The following is a 22,485-nucleotide window of genomic DNA, read 5'->3' as shown; positions in this document are numbered from 1 at the left end:
TTTAAGTTTTTTTTTTTTTTAATTTAAGTATTAAGGTTCTAAAATGTGATCTGAGTATCAATCATATGTGGCATTATTGGACAGTACAGAGAAGGAAATTTTTAAGATTTTCACTCTCAGTAAATTAGGAAAAAATATTTCACTATTCCCTAAAGTCTCTAACTGTCAACATGTTTTGTCTTGATAACAAATTAAACACAAAATTAAAAAATGATAACTTAAGAGATACTTAACAATGAAGGAAGTGAAATGCAACACTTTTAAATGTTCCCTTTAATTTGTACTCATAGTCAATTTTATGGCCTACATAGTAGGTGGTTTCCAAAGATCATTCCTTTAAGAAGTCTACTGACTTCAGTTAAATGAACTTATTTTGTAATTATTTGAAAAGAAACAATAAAAGAATGTAATCAGATACTGTTCAGAGCAACTTTTTCTACTAAAAGTGAGAATTACCTGTGGTAAAGCACAGGAAGAACTGAAGAGAGACAAAAAATGCGAGGCTATGTCCTCAAAGATCTTGCCTGTGGTAAATGACAGCAATAATGTTAATGGAATGTTTACACCAATCCTAAACATGGTCTGTTAACAAATAAAAGCAAAATGATCTCATAGAAACGAGTGCTGCATTACGAAGTCAAAGCTAATCTGGACAGAATAGTTAATGATATTTATGTTGTTGTTGATACATTACTTCAGCAGTGAAAGACTCCTGACATCTGTAACGGTATTTGGGCTAGTAGTTGGTATCAAAGCACCATATTATCTGAAATGAATTTATACACTAAAAGTCAGTACAGAATTATACAACTGAAATTATTCACCATTAGGAAGATTTTGTTATACAATATCATGTCTTTTTTACTCCATCTTAAGTGATGCAGTCAGAAACATGCAGACCAACCACATCATACGGATTTTCACCTGGAGCATACTTTTAAAGATTTTCTGAGTGTTATCTAAGCCTTCCTTGGCTGAGAGGGGTGAGGGAATACAGTCTCTGAAAAGACTTAGGCTTGCTTTAAAAATGTGACTTCCATATGTCATAAATTGCTGCTGCTGCTGCTAAGTCACTTCAGTCGTGACCAACTCTGTGCAACCCCATAAAGAGCAGCCTACCAGGCTCCCCGGTCCCTGGGATTCTTCAGGCAAGAACACTGGAGTGGGTTGCCATTTCCTTCTCCAATACATGAAAGTGAAAAGTGAAAGTGAAGTCACTCAGTCGTGTCCTACTTCTAGCGACCGCATGGACTGCAGCCCACCAGGCTCCTTCATCCATGGGATTTTCCAGGCACAAGTACTGGAGTGGGGTGCCATTTAATGATTCTAATTCTCCTAAAAACAAAATCTCTATTATAGTAAGGTTCACAATGAACTGTCTCTGATCATCATGCCACAAAATCTTGTTCTGCCTTGATGAAAGGAAAGATTACAACTTCCTCTGGTTAGATCAATTTGGCTCACTAGTGCTAGTTCTCTATTTTCTTTCATGAGATATGTAGCCCCACAACCAAACCCTGTTCTATCAGTACCATAGGGCAAGATAACACCCAGAAATCTAACTTAATTTTATCATGCTTCTACAAAAAATGGCTAATGGACTTGAAAACTACATTTGTGTTGCTGTATGGTAGAAACCATCACAACACTGTACAGCAAATTTCCTACAATTAAAAAAATTACATCATTAACCAGGGACTGTTTCTGGAGACTCCTACTCCTAGAGTTGGCAGTTCTAACTTTCAGTTCAGTTCAGCCGCTCAGTAGTGTCCGACTCTTTGTGACCCCATGAATCGCAGCACGCCAAGCCTCCCTGTCCATCACCAACTCCGGGAGTTCACTCAGACTCAAGTCCATCGAGTCGGTGATGCCATCCAGCCATCTCATCCTCTGTCGTCCCCTTCTCCTCCTGCCCCCAATCCCTCCCAGTTTCAGAGTCTTTCCAATGAGTCAACTCTTTGCATGAGGTGGCCGAAGTATTGGAGTTTCAGCTTTAGCATCAGTCCTTCCAAAGAACACCCAGGACTGATCTCCTTTAGAATGGACTGGTTGGATCTCCTTGCAGTCCAAGGGACTCTCAAGAGTCTTCTCCAACACCACAGTTCAAAAAAATCAATTCTTCAGCGCTCAGCTTTCTTTACAGTCCAACTCTCGCATCCATACATGACCACTGGAAAAACCATAGCCTTGACTAGACGGACCTTTGTTGGCAAAGTAATGTCTCTGCTTTTGAATATGCTATCTAGGTTGGTCATAACTTTCCTTCCAAGGAGTAAGCGTCTTTTAATTTCATGGCTGCAGTCACCATCTGCAGTGATTTTGGAGCCCAGAAAAATAAAGTCTGACACTGTTTCCACTGTTTCCCCATCCTTTTCCCATGAAGTTATTTCCCATAAAGTTCTAACTTTAGATTTCTCAAAAAGAGATCTCTAAGTTTTGAAGGTGTGATTTTGAATATTTTAGATCTTTACAATTGGTGTAAAAAACCTGCTCACTAATCAGGCTTGCTGTGAAATATTTAATAGCACAAATTCTTTGACAAAATAGAAGCTAAAGATGATCTAGTATCAGTGTCCTAAATGCTAAACTAAAATAGCACTATATAAGTAATCCTCCCCTTTTCAATTTCTTCTACACAGACAAAACAATTAAGAACAGTTTCTGACAATCAGCTTATAAAAAGTCCTCTTGTGATTAGAAACTCTAACTTCAGAATGTGAAGCCAATTTCTGAAATAAACAGACAATAAAAGAGGAACAAATTATTCCAATCAGCCTATTATCAGGGAGCACAACTGTGCTATTAATTTTGCTTCGGTTTATTGTATGATGAATGAAACAAACATTTTAAAATTCTATTTAAAACTAACTAAACACTGAAAGTGCCAAGGGGGTAAAAAACCGAAGTGAAAATAATCACTACAAAGATAACAAAATCTTGAAGAAAACCACAAACCACAATTTAGAACAAATCACATAAACGTTTAATCACAAGCCCAGTGCTTTTTATCCAACTCCCCCAAAGTAAACCAATTCCAATAAAATCAAACTGTGTATCTTAAAACCATTAAACCAGAACAAACTAGCAACATTAAAATACTTCCACTGCTCTGACAAAATTTATATCACACTAACAAATATACAAGAATCTTTTTAGCCGCTTTAAAAAGAAAACATTCTACATTTCAGGGAATGGAGCTTTGAGGGTTTAGAGTAAAATGTTCTAAAATAACTTTCAATATTAAGTACAATTAAATTTAGTTAATCAGATTTGGGAAAAAATTGAGGAGAAAATTAGACAAGTCAACTGAATCTTGGTTTAATCCTTCTTGTTTTAGGCAGTGGTCACATTCGCTACATTTTTTTAATCTAGTGCTATAATGCCTTACATAAAAAAGAATTTTAAATGACTGTTACAGCAACTGAAATACATGAACTCCTTCACCTATTTCTTTTTTTCAGAAACAAAGAACTATATATATTACTACGGACAGAATGTCCCAGTAACATACTTTTTTAATGAAAACTTAATTATCAGAAATTGAACAAAAAGGGCATCAGAAAGGGGATTAGTATGAAAATGAAATTTTGAGACCTTAGTTTGCTACTCAAACTGACATTGAATCAGCAAACAAAAGCATTTAAATTTCATTTCCAAGCCCACTTAGTAAATCTAGTTCCAGTTAGAGTATCTTTAATGTGCAGAAGCTCAATAAAAGCAAGTATTTGCCATGTAAGACATAGATAGTGTTCCCTTAACCTACTGCCCTTTAGACATCTCACTAGCTGTTAAACAGGCAGCTACTGCCAGATGCTCACGCTAAAAATGATCACAGATGGTCAGCTGTCCAGTTAACAGAAGATACTGCCCACCCCCAACAGCCAAAAGTAAGAAGGAAAGGAGTGAAAGCTGTTAACACTTGGTTGCTTAGTTGGGTAAACCCATTCGCTTGCTATAAGCTGGGCTAGGCCCCACGGTGACTTTTAAGAAAAGGAAAATGGGATCCCAGGACTCTAAAAATTAGAAGGCATCTTAAAGGTGATCTAGTTAACAGCTGTACAATGTGTGAATCTGTACAACTGCATCCCTGGCAGTCAACCATTCCAGCTCTGTCCCTGAAACTCCAGGGGTATGGAACGTGCCTCTAACAAGAAAGCTCTAAAGCTATGACAAAGTCCTCTGCCACCCTGCACTGCAATTACTCCAGCTACTCAGTCTAACTCCAGTCGGGAAACATGGGGCTATTTTAACAGATGGGGTATATGGACTATAACAGAATCATTTCCTATTTTTATACACTATAAAATGATTTTAACTGAATTACCCCAAATGGCATATGCAAAGGATCATACCATAAAAAAACGCAGGCAGTAAACATATGCAATTTATTTTTAAAACACAGGAAGAAATAAAGGTTTATAGGACGAAAGCTATTATATAGAGATTATAAAAGATTTTAACAAAAATCAATGGATCTTATATATATATATAAATGTATGCTATCTGCAGAAAAAAATTAAATTTTAAAGAACTGTTTTTAATTGGCAAAGTTTTAATAAAATGTTTCTTTAAACTTTTCACAAGCAGAGCATTACTTTTTTTTCCAATAAATTACTCATCTGTTTAGAATAAGCTACTAATATGTTCAAGAAGATTGCTCTAAGAATCTCCTGTTTTGTATCTTCAGTGTATTTATATTTCTAAACTATCAGTGAAGAAATTGGAGGTATTAAGCTTGATGTATGATTTTTCATCAACAATTGTCTCAAAGCCCGTTTCTTACTTGATACTGACTAAAGTTTTCCAGATGAAATGACATGCCTACGGAAAGGGAAGGCACCCTGAGAAAGCATGGCTAGAGATAACTGCTTCTGAGTGCTTGGCAGTAGGTTGGGCTAATGTCATCTGAGCATCAATGGCTTAAGGAAGGTCACCCCTGGAACATATGTAACTTCTCATCCTTTATAAAGCTGCATGACAGGGATCAACTGTGAAACTTATTTAACCTAATACAGATTCAATTAAAATCCAAAACAACAAGATTACAAGCAAAATGCCATCTGGGAAACTACTGCCAAGAACTGGAGGGTGGGGTTCTGTGTCCTTGGGTCTGAAAAGAGATTTGCACCACTGCTTCTTACTCACAGGGACTCTGGTCTAATGCTGCAAGGCCAGGGAAATGAAGCCTTCCTGGATGGGACCACTATGCCTCCTTCCTGCCCGCACACCAAAGGGTGGTCTGTGATGGGGAAAGCCAGAGTGCTTGTAAATGTCCAGTATGTGCAGAAGGGGCTGTAATAATCCAGTAGGAATTCAGCTGATGATCATAAACTTGCTGCTTTGTGCTTAAGGGTAAAAATCTACTCATGAGCAACAAACAGCTAAGTGTGCAGTCTACACCTTGAGTATCTGTTTATACTCATGCATTTATTGTAGTTGTAAGTGTCTTTATTATACCATCTACTAAACATGTTTACATAACAAAACCCTTTCACTGTGCAAAGATAGGATGAATAGCGAATAAAACAGTATCTTTCAGAACTCTGATGAACCCAAACATAAAATTAAGGGTTTTTTTCTTGAGTGTTTCTGTGTTAGAACTACATACAATAAATATTTACAGTTACATGATTCATATGTAACAGCGTTATTTTGTACATAATTTACATATTTTTTACACATGCAAAATAATATAGAGAACTCTTAGGCAATTTCTTTTTTTTTTTTAATTTGGTTATTTATTTGTTAATACAATTTTAAATCTTATAGTCCATTTACAATTATTACAGAATATTGGCTATATTCCCCATGTTGTACCATAATACTAGAGCCTGTCTTACACCCAATAATTTTTATACCCTTCTCTCCCCTACCCCATAGTGCCTCTCCCCACCACACTGGTAACCATTAATTTGCTCTTTATGTCTCTCAGGCAATTTCTAAGTTAATCTGATCATCTGGCATAACAATATTGCTATTTTCACATTTCTATTCTACATCCACCATACAGTCACAAGAATAGATCACAAGAGTGAGATCAGTATATCACTCCACCAGAAGTGAACTTCAGAAAGAAAGTCAGATGCCCAGTGCTGGCGAGAAGATAGAAAGATACATTGGCTCAGATGGTAAAGAATCTGCCTGCAATGCGGGAGACCCAGGTTCGATCCCTGGGTTGGGAGGATCCCCTGGAGGAGGAAATGGCAACCCACTCCAGTATTCTTGCCTGGAGAATCCCATGGACAGAGGAGCCTGACGGGCTGCAGTCCATGGGATTGCAAAGAGTCAGACACGACTGAATGACTGAGCACTTGTGACATTGTGCTGAGTCACTCAGCGGTGAGTCAAGGACCACTGAATGACTTATGCAGTAGAATACACACAGTGAGGTAGTAAAGTCACTTCTTTTCTTTTTATCACTAAGTCAGTGATTCTGCCTTATATCCAATAACTTTTTCTCCCAAATGGTCAGAGAGGAAGGAAAAAAGGAAAAGCACTATACAGGTTCACTCACCTAAACCACTGAGAGTGTAGAGAAGGCCACTGGTATCTAAGAAAATGGGTCCGTGCTCCTGCTGCCCCTCCTCTTTGTAGTACAGCTTGTAGCCTTGAATGGTTGCTGTATCCTCAGCATCTTGCTGCCACTTCACAGAAATGGTGGTACAGTTCAGAGGTTCCAAATGTAACTCTGGAGATTTAGGGGCTACAAAAATTCACCAGATGTGTATGTGTAAGAAAACTCCTAATTCACATGAAAACACAGGAGAGTGGAGAGCTCTCCATTCTAAATCAACAACTGCATAAAAGTTCAATTCCAATAATTACATTTGCCCTTCATATTAAAAATTACACAACGATATTAAACTTTGAGACAGAATTAAAAGTATAAGATACTACAGAAAAAAAAACTAAGGTATGGGGTTGGCCAAAAAGTTTGGGTTTTTCCATAACAGTGTATGAAAACCCAAATGAACTTTTTGGCCAATCCAATATATAAATAAGAACAAAATTATATTTGTGGATTTTAAGTTTTTTCAAAGAAGCAATATGTATTTTGTAATTTTATAAAATTTATTTTTTATTTGATGGATAATTACTTTACAGAATTTTGTTGTTTTTGCCAAATATCAAAATGAATCAGTCATACGTATTTCCTAATTTTGACCATCTAATTGTGATTAATCAATTAACAACAAAAAGCCCAGTCACATTACACTCCACATTAGTAAAAGAGGAAAAGGGTCTGGAACTTCCTAGTACTATGATCTTTCTATTAAATTGATGATTTGTTTAAAAATATATGATAGTGATACTGATTCATTTCAGTTCAGTCACTCAGTCATGTCCGACTCTTTGAGACCCCATGAACTGCATCACGCCAGGCCTCCCTGTCCATCACCAACTCCCGGAGTTTACCCAAACTCATGTCCATTGAGTTGGTGATGCCATCCAACCATCTCATCCTCTGTGTCCCTTCTCCTTCTGCCCCCAATCTTTCCCAGAATCAGGGTCTTTTCAAATGAGTCAGCTCTTCGCATCAGGTGGCCAAAGCACTGGAGTTTCAGCTTCAACATCAGTTCCTCCCATGAACACCCAGGACTGATTTCCTTTAGGATGGACTGGTTGGATCTCCTTGCAGTCCAAGGGACTCTCAAGAGTCTTCTCCAACACCATAGTTCAAAAGCATCGATTCTTCGGTGCTCAGCTTTCTTTATAGTCCAACTCTCACATCCATACATGACCACTGGAAAAACCACATCCTTGACTACTTTGTTGACAAAGTGATGTCTCTGCTTTTTAATATGCTGTCTAGGTTGGTCATAACTTTCCTTCCAAGGAGTAAGCGTCTTTTAATTTCATGGCTACAATCACCATCTGCAGTGATTTTGGAGCCCAGAAAAATTGACTGTTCTATTTCTTTGCATTGAGTGTGGCGGCTGTGCCAGCACAGGAGTTAATTAGGCCTCTATTAATAAATAACTTGGTAATTCAATTTGATTTAGACCCATGTATCTTCCTTTAATTCATTTTTTAATTGAAGTAATTGCTTTACAGAATTTTGCTGTTTTCTGTCAAATCTCAACATGAATCAGACATAGGTATACATATATTCCCTCTCTCTTACCTCCCTCGCATCTCACTCCCCATCCCACCCCTCTAGGTTGATACAGAGCTCCTGTTTCAAGTTACCCGAGACATATAGCAAATTGCTGCTGGTTATCTATTTTACATATGGTAATGTAAGTTTCCATGTTACTCTCTCCATACAGCTCATTCTCTCCTCCCCTTTCCCCACGTCCCTAAGTCTGTGTTCTATGTCTGTTTCTCCACTGTTGCCCTGCAAATAAATTATTCCATACCATCTTTCTGGATTCCATATGTATGTGTTAATATACAATATTTATCTTTCTCTTTCTGACTTACTTCACTCTGTATAATATGGACCCATGTATCTTTGAAGGATGTGCAAATTAAGCATAGATATGCAGAGTACATCATGAGAAACGTTGGACTGGAAGAAATACAAGCTGGAATCAAGATTGCCAGGAGAAATATCAATAACCTCAGATATGCAGATGACACCACCCTTATGGCAGAAAGTGAAGAGGAACTAAAAAGCCTCTTGATGAAAGTGAAAGAGGAGAGTGAAAAAGTTGGCTTAAAGCTCAACATTCAGAAAACAAAGATCATGGCATCTGGTCCCATCACTTCATGGCAAGTAGATGGGGAAACAGTGGAAACAGTGTCAGACTTTATTTTTCTGGGCTCCAAAATCACTGCAGATGGTGACTGCAGCCATGAAATTAAAAGACGCTTACTCCTTGGAAGGAAAGTTATGACCAACCTAGATAGCATATTCAAAAGCAGAGACATTACTTTGCCAACAAAGGTTCGTCTAGTCATGGCTATGGTTTTTCCTGTGGTCAGGTATGGATGTGAGAGTTGGACTGTGAAGAAGGCTGAGCACAAGAATTGATGCTTTTGAAGTGTGGTGTTGGAGAAGACTCTTGAGAGTCCCTTGGACTGCAAGGAGATCCAACCAGTCCATTCTGAAGGAGATCAGCCCTGGGATTTCTTTGGAAGGAATGATGCTAAAGCTGAAACTCCAGTACTTTGGCCACCTCACGCGAAGAGTTGACTCATTGGAAAAGACTCTGATGCTGGGAGGGATTGGGGGCAAGAGGAGAAGGGGATGACAGAGGATGAGATAGCTGGATGGCATCACTGACTCGATGGATGTGAGTCTCAGTGAACTCCAGAAGTTGGTGATGGACAGGGAGGCCTGGCGTGCTGAGATTCATGGGGTCGCAAAGAGTCGGACACAACTGAGCGACTGATCTGATCTGAACCAAAAGTTTAAATTGTTTTCAATTAAACCCATGATCTATGGAATATTTTAATTTTTGAGACAAAATTTAAAAATATAAACCTAAGTTAGATAAGACAAAGAAGAAAGATACTGTGTTATTCTTCCTTAATAGTCCACATTTACCTTTCACACTTGTAGCTTTGGGTGTCCTGTGTGAGGTCCACACTGAAGACTCTCCCAGCCCCACTCTGGTGGCAGCAGTAATCCTCACCAGGTAGACACTATCAGGTTTCAGGCCTTCCAAGAGGTGCTCATGAGTGGTCCCTGGGAGCTCCAGAACTTGGATGGAGTTTTCAGTGCTCAGGCGGAAGGAGAGACGGTACAGGACCACCTGGCCCCGCCGGTACTTGGCTGGGATGGGCAGCCAGGAGACGAGGATATCAGTGGGACTTCGACTTGTCAAACTAATTTCAGGAGGTCTCAGGGGAACTAGTCATAAAAGAAGGCAGATTGCTTATCAATATTTAGGATCAAAATGATCAACTAGCACACTAGTATTTACTGAAGTATCTTAGCAGCAGCACATCATATAATAAAGAACAGGTCCTTTCAACCCTGGCTGAGGCTTCCAGTCAAGCAGAGTGCAAACCAGAAAAAGGAAGGAAAAAATATTGAAGGGAGGATCCAGTGTGGAGAACCAAAGAAAGCAAGATTTTCATCAATGTTGCTGTGACTGTTTTGATGTTGTCTGGGATGAATATGAGCTTACTTAATACTCATAAAAAACATGAGAATATTTCACAATAACTTCACCAAGATGCCTTAAAACATAGAAAAGAGAATTACACAAGAATGGAGAAGCTGAGGACAGCAGGGTTAAAACCTGACAAATAATTTGAAGTGTTTAACAGCTGTATCTTAAAAATTAGTGTGACTTTTTTTATCCCCAACTATATCTCCATGCTGCTTAATATGAACACAATGATTTTCCTGTAAATAATCTGAATATAACTGGCACTCCAGGAAAATGGGTCAAGAATACTGGGAAGCAGTCTAATATTAAAAGTTAAGATGAGTTCTGGAGTTAGCCTCTGAGTTACTGAGTCCTCGTTATACCAATTTCTACTGTGTGTGATCTTAGCCAAATTAATTTCTCTGTGTCTAGGTTTCTTCATATACAAAATGGGTATGAAAACAATAGTTTCTTCTACAGGCTTTCCTACCTCAAGTGATGGAAACTATTTGTCCAACCGCAAAAGATGAAAACCCTGGTGTCACTCTTGACTCCTCCACACACTCCCCACATTCAATCCCGTGGCTCTATGACTTACATGGCCACCCCCATGGTCCCTGCACCATCACCCTCAGCCTGTATTGTCCCAATAGCCTCCTAACAGATCTCCCTGCCTTTGTCCTCATCTCTACCATTTAGTCTCAACACATTTGCTATTAAATTCCAGGTCAGATCTTGTCATTATTCTCCTCAAAATAGCTCCCATTTTACTCACAGGAAAAGCTAAAGTCCTCATTGAAGCTTCACACGAAACCCTATCCACTGATACTTGTATGGTTGGCTCCTCATTCTATGCCTCATCTCCTACTACTTTCTGCTTGTTCCCTCCACTGTAGCCATGCTTGTGCTTCAGGCCCTTAGCAATTTCTGTTTCCTCTCCTAGAATGCACATCTTTCAGTCATTTGCTTAGCCAGTCCCCATTTTCATTTCCTTTGTGTGTGTGTTAGTCGCTCAGTCGTGTCCGACTCTTTGCGACCCCATGGACTGTAGTCCATCAGGCTCCTCTGTTCTTGGAATTCTCCAGGCAAGGATACTGGAGTGGGTAGCCATTCCCTTCTTCAGAGGATCGAACCCAGTTCTCCTGCTTTGCAGGCAGATTCTTTACCATTTGAGCCACCAGGGAAGCCCCTTCATTTCCTTTAGGTCTTCAAATGTAACCCATGACAAGAGGTATCTCTGTCTGAAGACTTACTCCCCTTTCCTGCTTTCTTCCTTCTTCTCAACACTTACTACTATCTAACTTAGTATATATCACTGGGTGTTCATCTTATTTATTGTTCCTCTCCCTCTTCTCCCACAGTAGAAAGTAATAGTTTCTTCTTCCACAAGTTATAGGCCAATTTTTCATCTCTTTCATTCACTACTGAATACTGAATAACACATAGCAGGTACTCAATAAATATTTGTTGAATTAATGAAATAATAGGTAGAAAAGGGAAAACTAAGCATTTCTGAGTCCTTTACATGAACTCATGAATTCTCACAAAAACCCAGTGAAGAGAGCGTCCCTATTATTTATACTTTATAGCTAAGAAAACTGAGGTAGAGAGGTGAAATCACTTATCCAAGGTCACACAGCTTGGAAGTAAGGAAGTAGATCTAGAGCCTACATCCTCACGCCTATACTTTACTACTCTTATATAACAATGGTTCTTCTATCATAGGGCTAGGTCGGGATTAAATGAGCCACTGGAAGAAAGGTTTTTAGAACAGGCAGTGGTAAACATTTCACAAATATTAGCTGTGTCTGCTGTGTACCCTAGGAGACCCACACAGAGTAGAATGGCAACCCACTCCAGTATCTTGCCTGAAGCCTGACAAGCACAGGCTGAGGAAATGGGGGCAGGATACTGATGTGGAAACTGAAAAAGCAGTGTCAGAAGTCTGTATGTTATCCAGAAAACAAAATGAAATTTAATTAAACAAAAAAGTTGCAAAATAAGGAAAGGTTTAAAGGAGAAAACTTTGAGATCATAACTGAACTGGAACTGGCAAGTTTAACCAGTGGCTTGCTATGCTTTAGACACATTTTCTTCTATGGGGCAATACCTCATATACCTCATAAACCCAAAGCAACAGCAGCAGCAAACACCAGCCTGTGTTTCACTTTAGTTATACATGTCAGAGGCTGTTAAACATAATGAGATAACTAGAGAGGTAGGTCATGGTTCACCCTAAAACGGAATAAACTCAAATGTGGAATTCAGCGTCCAGATCAGTGATAATTTTTCCTCTAGTAAAAGTCTGAATTTATAAATAAACAGTTACACAAGTGGCATTACACAAATATAAGAGATGTAGGACTAAATGGATGAAGAGAAAGATTTGAGAATCATTTATATTAAAATGCTTTGAAAACTCAAGGAGGACCATTTCTTGAGGATGGATGAGAAAACATTTGTAAAGGGGGAACAGTGTAATTAAGTATATTTTAAATAATCCCCCTTTCACACTGTAGAGTACAAAAAATGGGCTATGGAGAGGCCCTGAAGAGCAAGATGAAGAGTCAGAGGAGGAGAATCAGTTCTATCAGGACTATTTTAACAGACAGAATTTCCCACCATTATAAGAATATATGGGCTTCCCCTGTGGTTCAGATGGTAAAGAATCAGCCTGTAATTCAGGAGATCTGGGTTTAATCCCTGGGTCGGGAAGATCCTCTGGAGAAGGAAATGGCAACCCACTCCAGTATTCTTGCCTGGAGAATTTCAGGGACAGAGAAGCCTGGCGGGCTACATACAGTCCATAGGATCACAAAGAGTTGGACATGACTGAACGATTAACATTTTCACTTTCATAAGAGTACATGGAGGCCAGCCCTCAAACGCACAGCAGTTCAACTTCCAATAGGAGATAACAAACTGAACAAGTAATACTTTCCTCCTTAAGCAGAATAAACACAAATTTTTCTAAAAATAAGCTATCTGATTTTATAAGAATATTTTAATTGATAGTACTAAATTTTATAAACTTTCAGTTTCAGAAATTCAATTCCTCTGGCCTCCAGTCTTTACAGACACTCAATGTAATTGTCATTACATTTATTCCTGCCTAGAGAATCTCACATTTTGTTTCACTCAGTAAAGAAAATAAAAAATTCTGCAATGCATTTACAATTTAAACTAGGAACTTGAAGAAATACAATGACAATTTTGCTATTAAAATTTGCATTATGTGTCTGAATTTGTTCAATATTTATAGCTCATGAAATTTAAAATTATTACTAAATCAGATGACCAATTAAAAACTGTATGAATTATAAACAAAAGTGCTCTTTATCCTTATCATATCCTGTTACTGTCAAAAATTGAGGGTAAGATCTAAAACGGTAAATTAGCCTGCTAGTTATCACATCTGGTTTTTTTTTTTTTAAACCAAAACCAGGATATTTTCTCTTAAAACACATATTCCTCTAAAGTTGTAAGAAACATATTAATGTTCATGCTTAGATATCTTAGAATCACGTTTTCTTACCATCCTCTAAAGTGTTCTGTATCACATGGTCGGACATCTGACTGGCCCCCATTGGCATATATGCCACAATGTAGAAAGTATAATTGCTGGCAGGTTCCAAGTCATCAATAATATAATGAGTGGTGTCGTTTCCAATGACTACTTGATACTCTTCATTATTTAAACCTAGATTAAATAATTGGTGTTTAAAAATTATGAATATTCAAAATTAAATTAACAAGATCATTACCATTTAACAAGACTACATACAGTCTTGTTATACACTGATCCTTGGATCTCTGTTATTTTTGTGACTCTGAAAAATGTGAATAGGAAGGTTTTTATTTTCTAAAAGTAACCATGTTTTGCTACAAGTTTTTAGCTTGAATTTTTCCTGAAGAAATCAAACCGAAAACAATTAATCTTCTCTAAACTTCATTTAACATCTAGTCAAAACCCATATCAGAGACAATGTACAGCAGTAACACAACAGAGTTTAATACTACAGAACACTGTAGTTCATAACAGTGTAAATCTTACTTGCTTAAATCACGGTTTCTTTTTTCTTTTAAACATAAATGGAGAGACAGTAGGGAACGTAATGGCTCGACTCTTTATAAAAATAAACCAAACCAAAAGTTGTCCTGCAAAAGGTCTCATTTTGCCCCTAGAGCTTCTATTAAATTTGACTGACACAAGTTGTTCTTTTATTTATACTAAAAGCAAAAGAACTGGGAGGCACAGAATGTGCTTCAAAACGTTTTGTTCCACTATGAGGTACCCACCCCCCCACGCCCAAAGAGGAAAAATACTCTCAGCAATTCTTAATAAAATATGCATGGCAAGATATAGAAGAGGATTTGTCTTTGTGGGATTTAATTCCTACAGAGCAAACCTGTAAAGTGGAACAAGAGCGCTGGCAGCTACTGTGTTTTGTGAACAATTCACAGTAAATGCACGTCAACTTAATCAAAACTCTCTAAGGACAGAGCCCCTTCTCTCCACACTGGATTTATAAACAAAACAGAAGGCAAATTCCACTATTAAGTTTTCCCACATTTCTGAATTAACTTGATAGCATTTTAATTAGACAAGATTACAGGCATTTCACAACAGACTAGCTAATGGCTCGTTAATTAGGAACGGCATAGTATGATTTCTGACCTACCAAACAAGGTCCTTGAGTTCAAATTAAAAAGCCTTGTGCTGCCTATGAATAGACCACTGAGCTGCATGTGGAGGCTCTAATGAAACAGCCATAATAGCGAACAAGAGTGGTCTCCACCAAAGCCAGCATTCCTTTTACCTTCTTAAATCACTAAAAAGGGTATTAACATACTCCAACATGCTTAGTTATCAGATTTTCATTCTTCTTGCTACTATGACCTCTGATTTAAATTCAAAATACTACTTCAAAATACAAAAAACAAACAACAACAAACCACCTGTTTCTACAGACAATTTTATTAGAGCACTATTCTTTGAAATTTGTTTGGAATGTCTACTGCATAAAAAGCAGACTTTGTGTAAACAACTAAAATTTGTAAACCTCTGCTATGGTTTCCACAAGAAATCAATAGTGAAATCTCTAGGATTTACAACTAGTTTTTCCATTTCCTCTACATTTTTTTGCTAAAAGAAAATATGAGGATAAAAAGGATTCCAGATATGGAACTGAATAAAAATTTAAAGACAGATTTGATTTCTATTTTTATATAATAAATGAGATATCAATAAAGAGTATCCTGCTCAATTTTTAAAGAGTTCTATGAGATTTCAGAAAACATTCAAAATATACAAAATCATATTATGGGGAATTTGAAAATGTTTACTTTCCCCCTTGAAAATAACATGCTGCAGTGACTAGAGTTCACCTTATTTTATTAAGTATTTACACCATTGTTCCTATGTGATTGCATACTTAAATTGGTATACTAAGTCTTAAGCAATTGATACCTTGGCTGAAATGAAATTCATAAAGTACACCACTCTAACTTTTGAGCAGGCAAAGATGGTACTTATTTCTAAACAGAAAAATCTTAAACTATCCTTAAACACGTAAAGAATCCACTCCAATATTCTTGCCTGGAGAATCCCATTAACAGAGAAGCCTGGCAGGCTATACAGTCCAGAGGGTTGCAAAGAGTCAAACGGGACTGAAGGGACTGAGCAGGCATGCATACACATAAGGTATACAATAATACAAAATTTAGCAAAAAACTGATACACAGATCATATAGTAATTATTTTTATTAAAAGAGGTAAATGCCACAGAACTTCAAAAATATTTTGTGGATTATGTAAAACATCATTTATATTGAAAACAAAGCCGTGACAGTAAGTAGCACTTAAAAATAAACACTTCTCAAATTGCTTACCTTCTGCTTTCATGTAGTGTACAGAATAAGCGATGACTTTGTCTGAATTGTAAAGTGGCCTCTCCCAAGCTAAAAGGATGGCTGAACTCGACATGGTTTCAGCATGCACATTATAGGGAGCACTGGGTCTGTCTTCTGACATTACTACAGTCAGTCTGGCTCTAGATAAAATTGATCCTTGGCTGTTCTCAGCCATGCACTGATAAATAGCATCATCTTCAGGAATAATCTGGTTAATTACCAATTTACTGAAGGAAGAAAAAAATTATTTCAATGAAACGTCTAAGGATGACATAAAAATAAAATTATGCTAAGTGCACTCTAAACTTTAAATAACAAGTTACTAAGAGCAACCTGTGTAACCAGCCCTACTAAAGAAAAACCTATATTAATTGTTTAAAATTACTCTTGTTTTTTGAGTCTATATAAGTAAGTATGTGTGATATCCAAATCCTTTTGTCTTGAGGTGACAGCTTGATCTCTTTTTTAAATTTGGCTTTTATTAAGGAAGTATATTAACATTAATCATTAATAGCATCTAATTTCTATAATGTTGCAATGTTACATAAATTCAGGTCAATAAAAATGTTCAGAAGTTTTGTTCAACATATGAGAACGGTACAAGAAGAGTCCTATTTACACTAATGAATTCTTAAAATCATTAAGTTTGAACTGTGGAGGAATGCTTAGAGACTTAACTATTTCCTTCTAAATTCTTCACTTTATGGAGCAAGGAACTAAGACTCCAAAGGGTTTACATGCTGCTAAAAATTTAGCTGGTGGCTTACCAGTACCAGAAGCCAGGTCTGGAGAACCATTCCAACTTTTATTATAATCTACCATGATCCACATATAAAATACAAATGGATTCTGGCATGCTGATATTACAGTCTTAAGTTAATTTCTTATTGTTACTTCAGTTTAAAATACCAATTTAGGTATTTGATGTTATAATTATAACCATTTCACATAAGAATTACTAAATCATTATGTTTTATCTAAAACAGTAGCAAAGTGACTTAGCCCACCTGTTGTACATTTTAATTCTACCATTTGAATGTATCTTCCTTCCATTTTTCAACCATGACATTTTGGGTGAGGGTATTCCTTCTGCCTGACATACAAATCGAGCAGTACCAGCTCGAGGCCTCGTTAAACTTTCTGGCCATTCAACAAATGAAGGAGGAGCTATTTAAAAAAAAAAAAAGAAAATATTTTTGTGGTACAAACACAAATCAGACAGTCAAGGAAGAGAACAGCAAATGATACAAGTCCCATCCCTGAAAATATCTGACATTCTAAGCTTCCTGCCTGCACTCTACATCTATTAAAATCTCTCTCTCTCTGGATGCCTTTCCTCTGCATTGCTCAGTTAGATGTCCACTTCCCACAGGCTTTCCCCATTGACACCAAACATACAAACACACTAAAAATATGTGTGCCATGATCCTAACTTAACTAAGCCCAACATACAGCCCTTGTGAATGCACATAGACAATAAATTAAAATTGTAGACTGGTCAATGTGTTTATGAATTTGTAGGTGGGTGAGAAAATAAAAGGGAAGCTTAACTAAGAAGGACCATGATGTTATAAAAGCAAACATGATGAATACTTCAGAGTGATCCTAGCCATATTTTAACACAAGGCTTTGATTTCCTCCTAAAATTCATTACTGGATTATAATATTTCATATCAACTTTCACATAAATGCTACAGAATTAAAGAAAAGTGGAAATAAGCTCTGAGGTAAAACAGCAAGTGTTAAAATGTAAGATTCTCCTAATTGCAGAAAGAAAGGAAACATACCCAATACAGTTAAAGTTGCCGTGGCAACTGTAAAGTTGCGTGTGCCCGGGGTAGTGGCCCGACAAACATACACTCCAGCATGTTGCAGCCTGATGTCAGATATCATGAGGTTACCGTTTCCAAGTACCCGAGTATTAAAGACATCAATGGACTTGTGATCTATTTCAAAGAGAATACTTGAGTTAAAACAATGTAATATACGATCTAAAATTTGACAGAAGATCACTATCCAAACAATCATTATCACAAAAGGTCTAAAATTTTCTATACTAAAACCTTTCATCTACACTCTGTAACTGCAGAAAGTTAAAAGCCATGTAACTGCCAAACATGCGTGTTGTATATAAACACGTTATCAATTTCACTAGTATGAACAAAGTTGAAGGAAAGTATTTTTTTTCCTCAGAAGACTTACCAAGACGGCTCCAAGAAATGATTGGTTTGGGATTTCCCGTGGCCACACATTCTAAAACAACAGTCTGATGAAGGGATGTTGTTATGTTTTGTGGACCTGCTACAATGGTCGGTGTGTGGAAGGACTTAGACTCCTTACCTTTAAGAGGGAAAAGGCAGGAAATGCGAAAATATTATAAATAAGATATAATAAATGAATTAAAATATCTATTCTGAAGTCACTTTTTTCCTTTTCTAAAACAACTTAATTGAGATATAACTCACCCGTTTGAAGCACAATTCAACTGCGTTTAGTACTTTTGGAGTTGTACAATTATTACCATAACCAATTTTAAAGCATTTTCATTACCCCAAAAACAAATTCCACTCTATCAATAGTCACTCTCAAAGCTCCCCATAGGCTGATAATCACTGATCTACTTTCTGCCTCTGGGTTTGCCTATTCCAGATATTTAATAAAAAAGGAATCACATCTTACATGGTCTTTTGGAACTGGCTTCTTTTCATTTAAACATTAGTTTAAGGTTCATTTAAGTTGTACCATGTACCACTACTTCATTTCTTTTTATTGAATAATAATAATAGATTAAATACTTAATTAAATGGATAAGATACATTTTATTTATTCATTCATCGGTTGATGGACACCTAGGTTGTTTCCGTAGAGATTCAAACATTGACTTAATACTTTCACAATCTTGTTGGGAATTAATGTGACAGTGTGGGGAATGAAGAAGTGAGAGAGTGCTTTTGTCTTTATGCTTCATACCAAGAAGCTAATAGATACCACCTCAAATTAAAATATGGCATCAAAAATTTAATTTCAGTTTCGATGTTTCTTAAAAAATTTTTTTAATCTTAAAGGATCTTTTAGGAAGTAATATCTCTTGTGAAGAGTAAACATTCATTTGAAGTTCAACAGTGTCTTTAGGACAGGTTTTTTCCCCACAACATTCAAGTAAATTTAATTATTTAAAAATAAAAAACTAGCATCTGTAATTCCATTTTAATAAAACACATTTCTTCATATTCATCTCTCTAGCTAGTTTCCCTTCTAACTATATTCATGTATGGCAAAATACATGAAATTATATACACTCAATGTTAACAATGATCACCTCTGGATATGGACTAGGGACATTTTAAAACATATCTTTGTACTTTTCAAGTTGTTTAATGTAAAAAAATGTATTTTACTTTCATAGACATTACTCTTTATAATAAAGCATGCATCATTTCTACAAAGGATAATTTTTCCTAAAACAACAGACAGAAAAACCCAAACTGGAAACAAATACATTTTTATTGACAATGGAAAAATTTGGTAGAACTAGATGATTATTATTCTTTTTTAAGTCGTTCTGCATTTTATATTTTAAAAACAAAAGTATTTATAAAACAAAAATTCAGTCTTTCTTAAAGATGTTGATATTAACGTATAAAGCAAGTTAGAGGAAGAAGGTTGCTTAAATATATAAAAATGATCATTTTCCAACTAGATTACAATAAAATTTAAGTGAAATTAAAGTACTACTTTAGAGCATACTATTATAACCAGAGAAGGAAAATTAAAACCTGGGCCAATTAAAGCTTGAAAAATAAACTTCTATGTGGTACCTGGAATCACTGTGAGAGAGGCCTCCATACTTTTACGTCTGTGGGCTATAGTAGCAGCAACACAACGGTAATTTCCAGCATCCCTCTGGTCAACATCATATATCTGCAGTACTCCTGTTGGCAGGGCAGTTATCCTGTCACTAGAAGAAACGTGATTAAACTCTTTGTAGTAGATTTTACATTCTATTTTAACATTTATCCTATGGTAAGAACTAATATAGTCAATCTTTTAAAAATGCCAGATGCAATACTTTCAAGACTAAAAATACTAGCTTGATTCAGTTGTTTTCATTTGGGCTATAACTCTGTAAAACACAAGTAATTATGCTGTATGTGACTTGTGAAATCTATTGGTGTAATTTTACACAGAATCTCACTTGACATGAAAACTTACATTTAGAGCTCAGTATGATTAGTACTTTTAGTACTTAGTACATTTAGAACTTACAATCTAGAGCTTAGTATGATTTTTTTCCCAAATTCCTGACTTTTTGCCTGTTAGTATCTAGGTATTTGTCAAGATTTATCTGAATGTAAATTTTTTTTAAAGCTCTTCCTTGAATAAGTTTGTCCATCTTAGTGCTCTTTACCATTTCAGCAAGCAATTTGAGCCTGCTAAGGAATATTGCTACTCATTAGGACAGGAACCAAACTTTTGAAGTTGCTGCCAAGTTCCTGACCCCTAAACTCTGACCACCTCAGAGGACTAGGTATATGCATGCATGCAGGCACGTGACTGTGTGTGTGTGTGTGTGTGTGTGTGTGGTGTGTGGTGTAGAGGGGGCTGCTAAGCAATTGGCAAAGATGGAAGTGGGCAACCATTATTGTATATATGGGAAACCCTTAAACCTTTAAAACAGCACTGCTATTCTCAGTAGTCAAAGTGTAATTTAGTTTCCTAAATTCTTGGGCTGCAATCCAGGTGCCCAGGGGGTCCCATGGTTAGAAAAGATGTTTGAGGAAAAGAACAAAGCACTAAGAGAATCTGAATTCTGATCTGAACCAAGAGGCCAGGAACTATGCCCCATGTACCAGAGACTGATAATCTAATTCTTTGCCTATGTTTGAGATGTCTTAAAGCGTCTGCCTACAATGCGGGAGACCTGGGTTCGATCCCTGGGTCGGGAAGATCCCCTGGAGAAGGAAATGGCAACCCACTCCAGTACTCTTGCCTGGAGAATCCCATGGATGGAGGAGCCTGGTAGGCTACTGTCCATGGGGTCGCAAAGAGTCGGACACGACTCAGCGACTTCACTTTAAGAAATTAGTTATCGCTATCATAAACAAAAATCAGTTTCACCGTGATCTTTCTCCATATACAGTTTTATGATGAAATCTTTGGTCCTTCTGTATCATCTTCAAAGACAAAAGCTGCATTTACCTGTCCATAGTTACAGATAGAGTTGTCCGATTTAATTCCCATGTTATGGCAGCAGGAGGGTTTGATGAAATCTTGCATGCAAATCTAGCAACTCCACCTTCTCGGACCTCAATAGAAATTGGCTGAACTTCAAATGCAGAAATAGCTATAAGATAAAGTTTTTCATATTCAGAATAAGTATATGCACTATTATATAATGCTTGGAAATAAAATTATGCTAGGTATTACTTATCAAACTTGAACTTCTGCTCAAACATAAGGCCAACTCAACGTAACAAGCACAGAGAGAAATTAAAAGATAATTTTAGAAAAACCACTGGGCAGTTACCCTACTAAAGGACTTTAGTCTTTCCCAAAATGAAATTCTCAAGAATCTTAGATTTCAGAAAAAAATGAACATAACTGAAACAAAAAACAGCAATTATTAATGGTAGATAATGATACATTAAGCTGTGCAGTAAAAATCTCAAATACTAGTGTATTTCAGAGGACAGGGAAATCAGTAAAGACAAACTAGTCAGGTAAAAACCTTTCACAAGGATTGTTTTTTAAAATTAATTATTATTATTGGCTGTATTGGGTCTTTGTTGCTTTTGTGCAGGCTTTTCTCTAGTTGTGGCGAGTAGGGACTACTTTTTGCTGCAGTGCGTAGGCTTCTCATTGCGATGGCTTCTCTAGTTGCAGAGTACAGGCTCTAGGGTGCGTGGGCTTCAGTAATTAATTGCAGCAAATGGGCTCAGTAGTTGCAGCTTTTGGGCTCTACAGCACAGGCTCAACAGCTGTGATGCATGGGCTTAGTTGCTCTGTGGCACATGGGATATTCCCTGACCAGGGATCAAACTTGTGTCTCCAACATGGCAGAAGGATTATTATCCACTGTTTCATCACGGAAGTCCCAACAGGGGCTGGTTTTAAACTGAGATTTGAAGAACCCATTGGGTTTAGATGGAAGGAGAAAAATAAGACATTTCAGATGAAAGGAGTAATACGAAGGCAAGCACAGAAGTAAGAAATGTACAGCCTGTGTTCACAGGATTGTGAGGCAACAGCCAGGGTTAACTACTGTAGAATAAATCAGATTAAATGTTCATGGCAGAGTGGAAGGAGAGTAGAGATAAAACAGGTTTGTACCACGGTACAAAATAAGGCATCACTGAAAAGCTTTAAGCAAAGGAGTATCATGGTAAGAGTAGTGTGTGGGAAAATTAATCAGGTACTGTTAGGATGGATTGAAGAAAAAGAGCCTTAAGTCAAAAGACCAACAGGCTGTTTAAATAAAAATGACAAAACCGGGTGGCGGCAGTGAGAACAGAGAGATTCTGCAGATATT

General features: G+C 37.0%; 1 protein-coding gene and 1 long non-coding RNA gene across 3 annotated transcripts in view; one reads left to right on the top strand and one right to left on the bottom strand.

The window, feature by feature from the left end:
• PRTG (protogenin) overlaps nucleotides 1–22,485 on the bottom strand; it is a 152,499-nt gene that overhangs the window by 60,114 nt on the left and 69,900 nt on the right. The window contains exons 3-11 of the mRNA XM_005211772.5: nucleotides 21,156–21,300; nucleotides 19,775–19,914; nucleotides 18,159–18,296; nucleotides 17,744–17,902; nucleotides 16,964–17,123; nucleotides 15,936–16,183; nucleotides 13,579–13,743; nucleotides 9,494–9,799; nucleotides 6,515–6,703 (exon numbers count right to left, since the gene is read on the bottom strand). Of these exons, the coding sequence (XP_005211829.1) occupies nucleotides 6,515–6,703; nucleotides 9,494–9,799; nucleotides 13,579–13,743; nucleotides 15,936–16,183; nucleotides 16,964–17,123; nucleotides 17,744–17,902; nucleotides 18,159–18,296; nucleotides 19,775–19,914; nucleotides 21,156–21,300 (1,650 nt within the window). The remainder of the gene's footprint in view (nucleotides 1–6,514; nucleotides 6,704–9,493; nucleotides 9,800–13,578; nucleotides 13,744–15,935; nucleotides 16,184–16,963; nucleotides 17,124–17,743; nucleotides 17,903–18,158; nucleotides 18,297–19,774; nucleotides 19,915–21,155; nucleotides 21,301–22,485) is intronic.
• The window catches only part of LOC104973164 (uncharacterized), an 80,405-nt gene that overhangs the window by 42,428 nt on the left and 15,492 nt on the right, over nucleotides 1–22,485 (top strand). The gene's annotated exons all lie outside the window — the stretch shown is intronic.

The sequence above is a fragment of the Bos taurus genome, chromosome 10 (assembly GCF_002263795.3).
Source record: "Bos taurus isolate L1 Dominette 01449 registration number 42190680 breed Hereford chromosome 10, ARS-UCD2.0, whole genome shotgun sequence".
Classification (NCBI taxonomy): domain Eukaryota; kingdom Metazoa; phylum Chordata; class Mammalia; order Artiodactyla; family Bovidae; genus Bos; species Bos taurus.
Note: the sequence above shows the minus strand (reverse complement) of the source record. Positions and strands in the feature narration are given on the sequence as shown.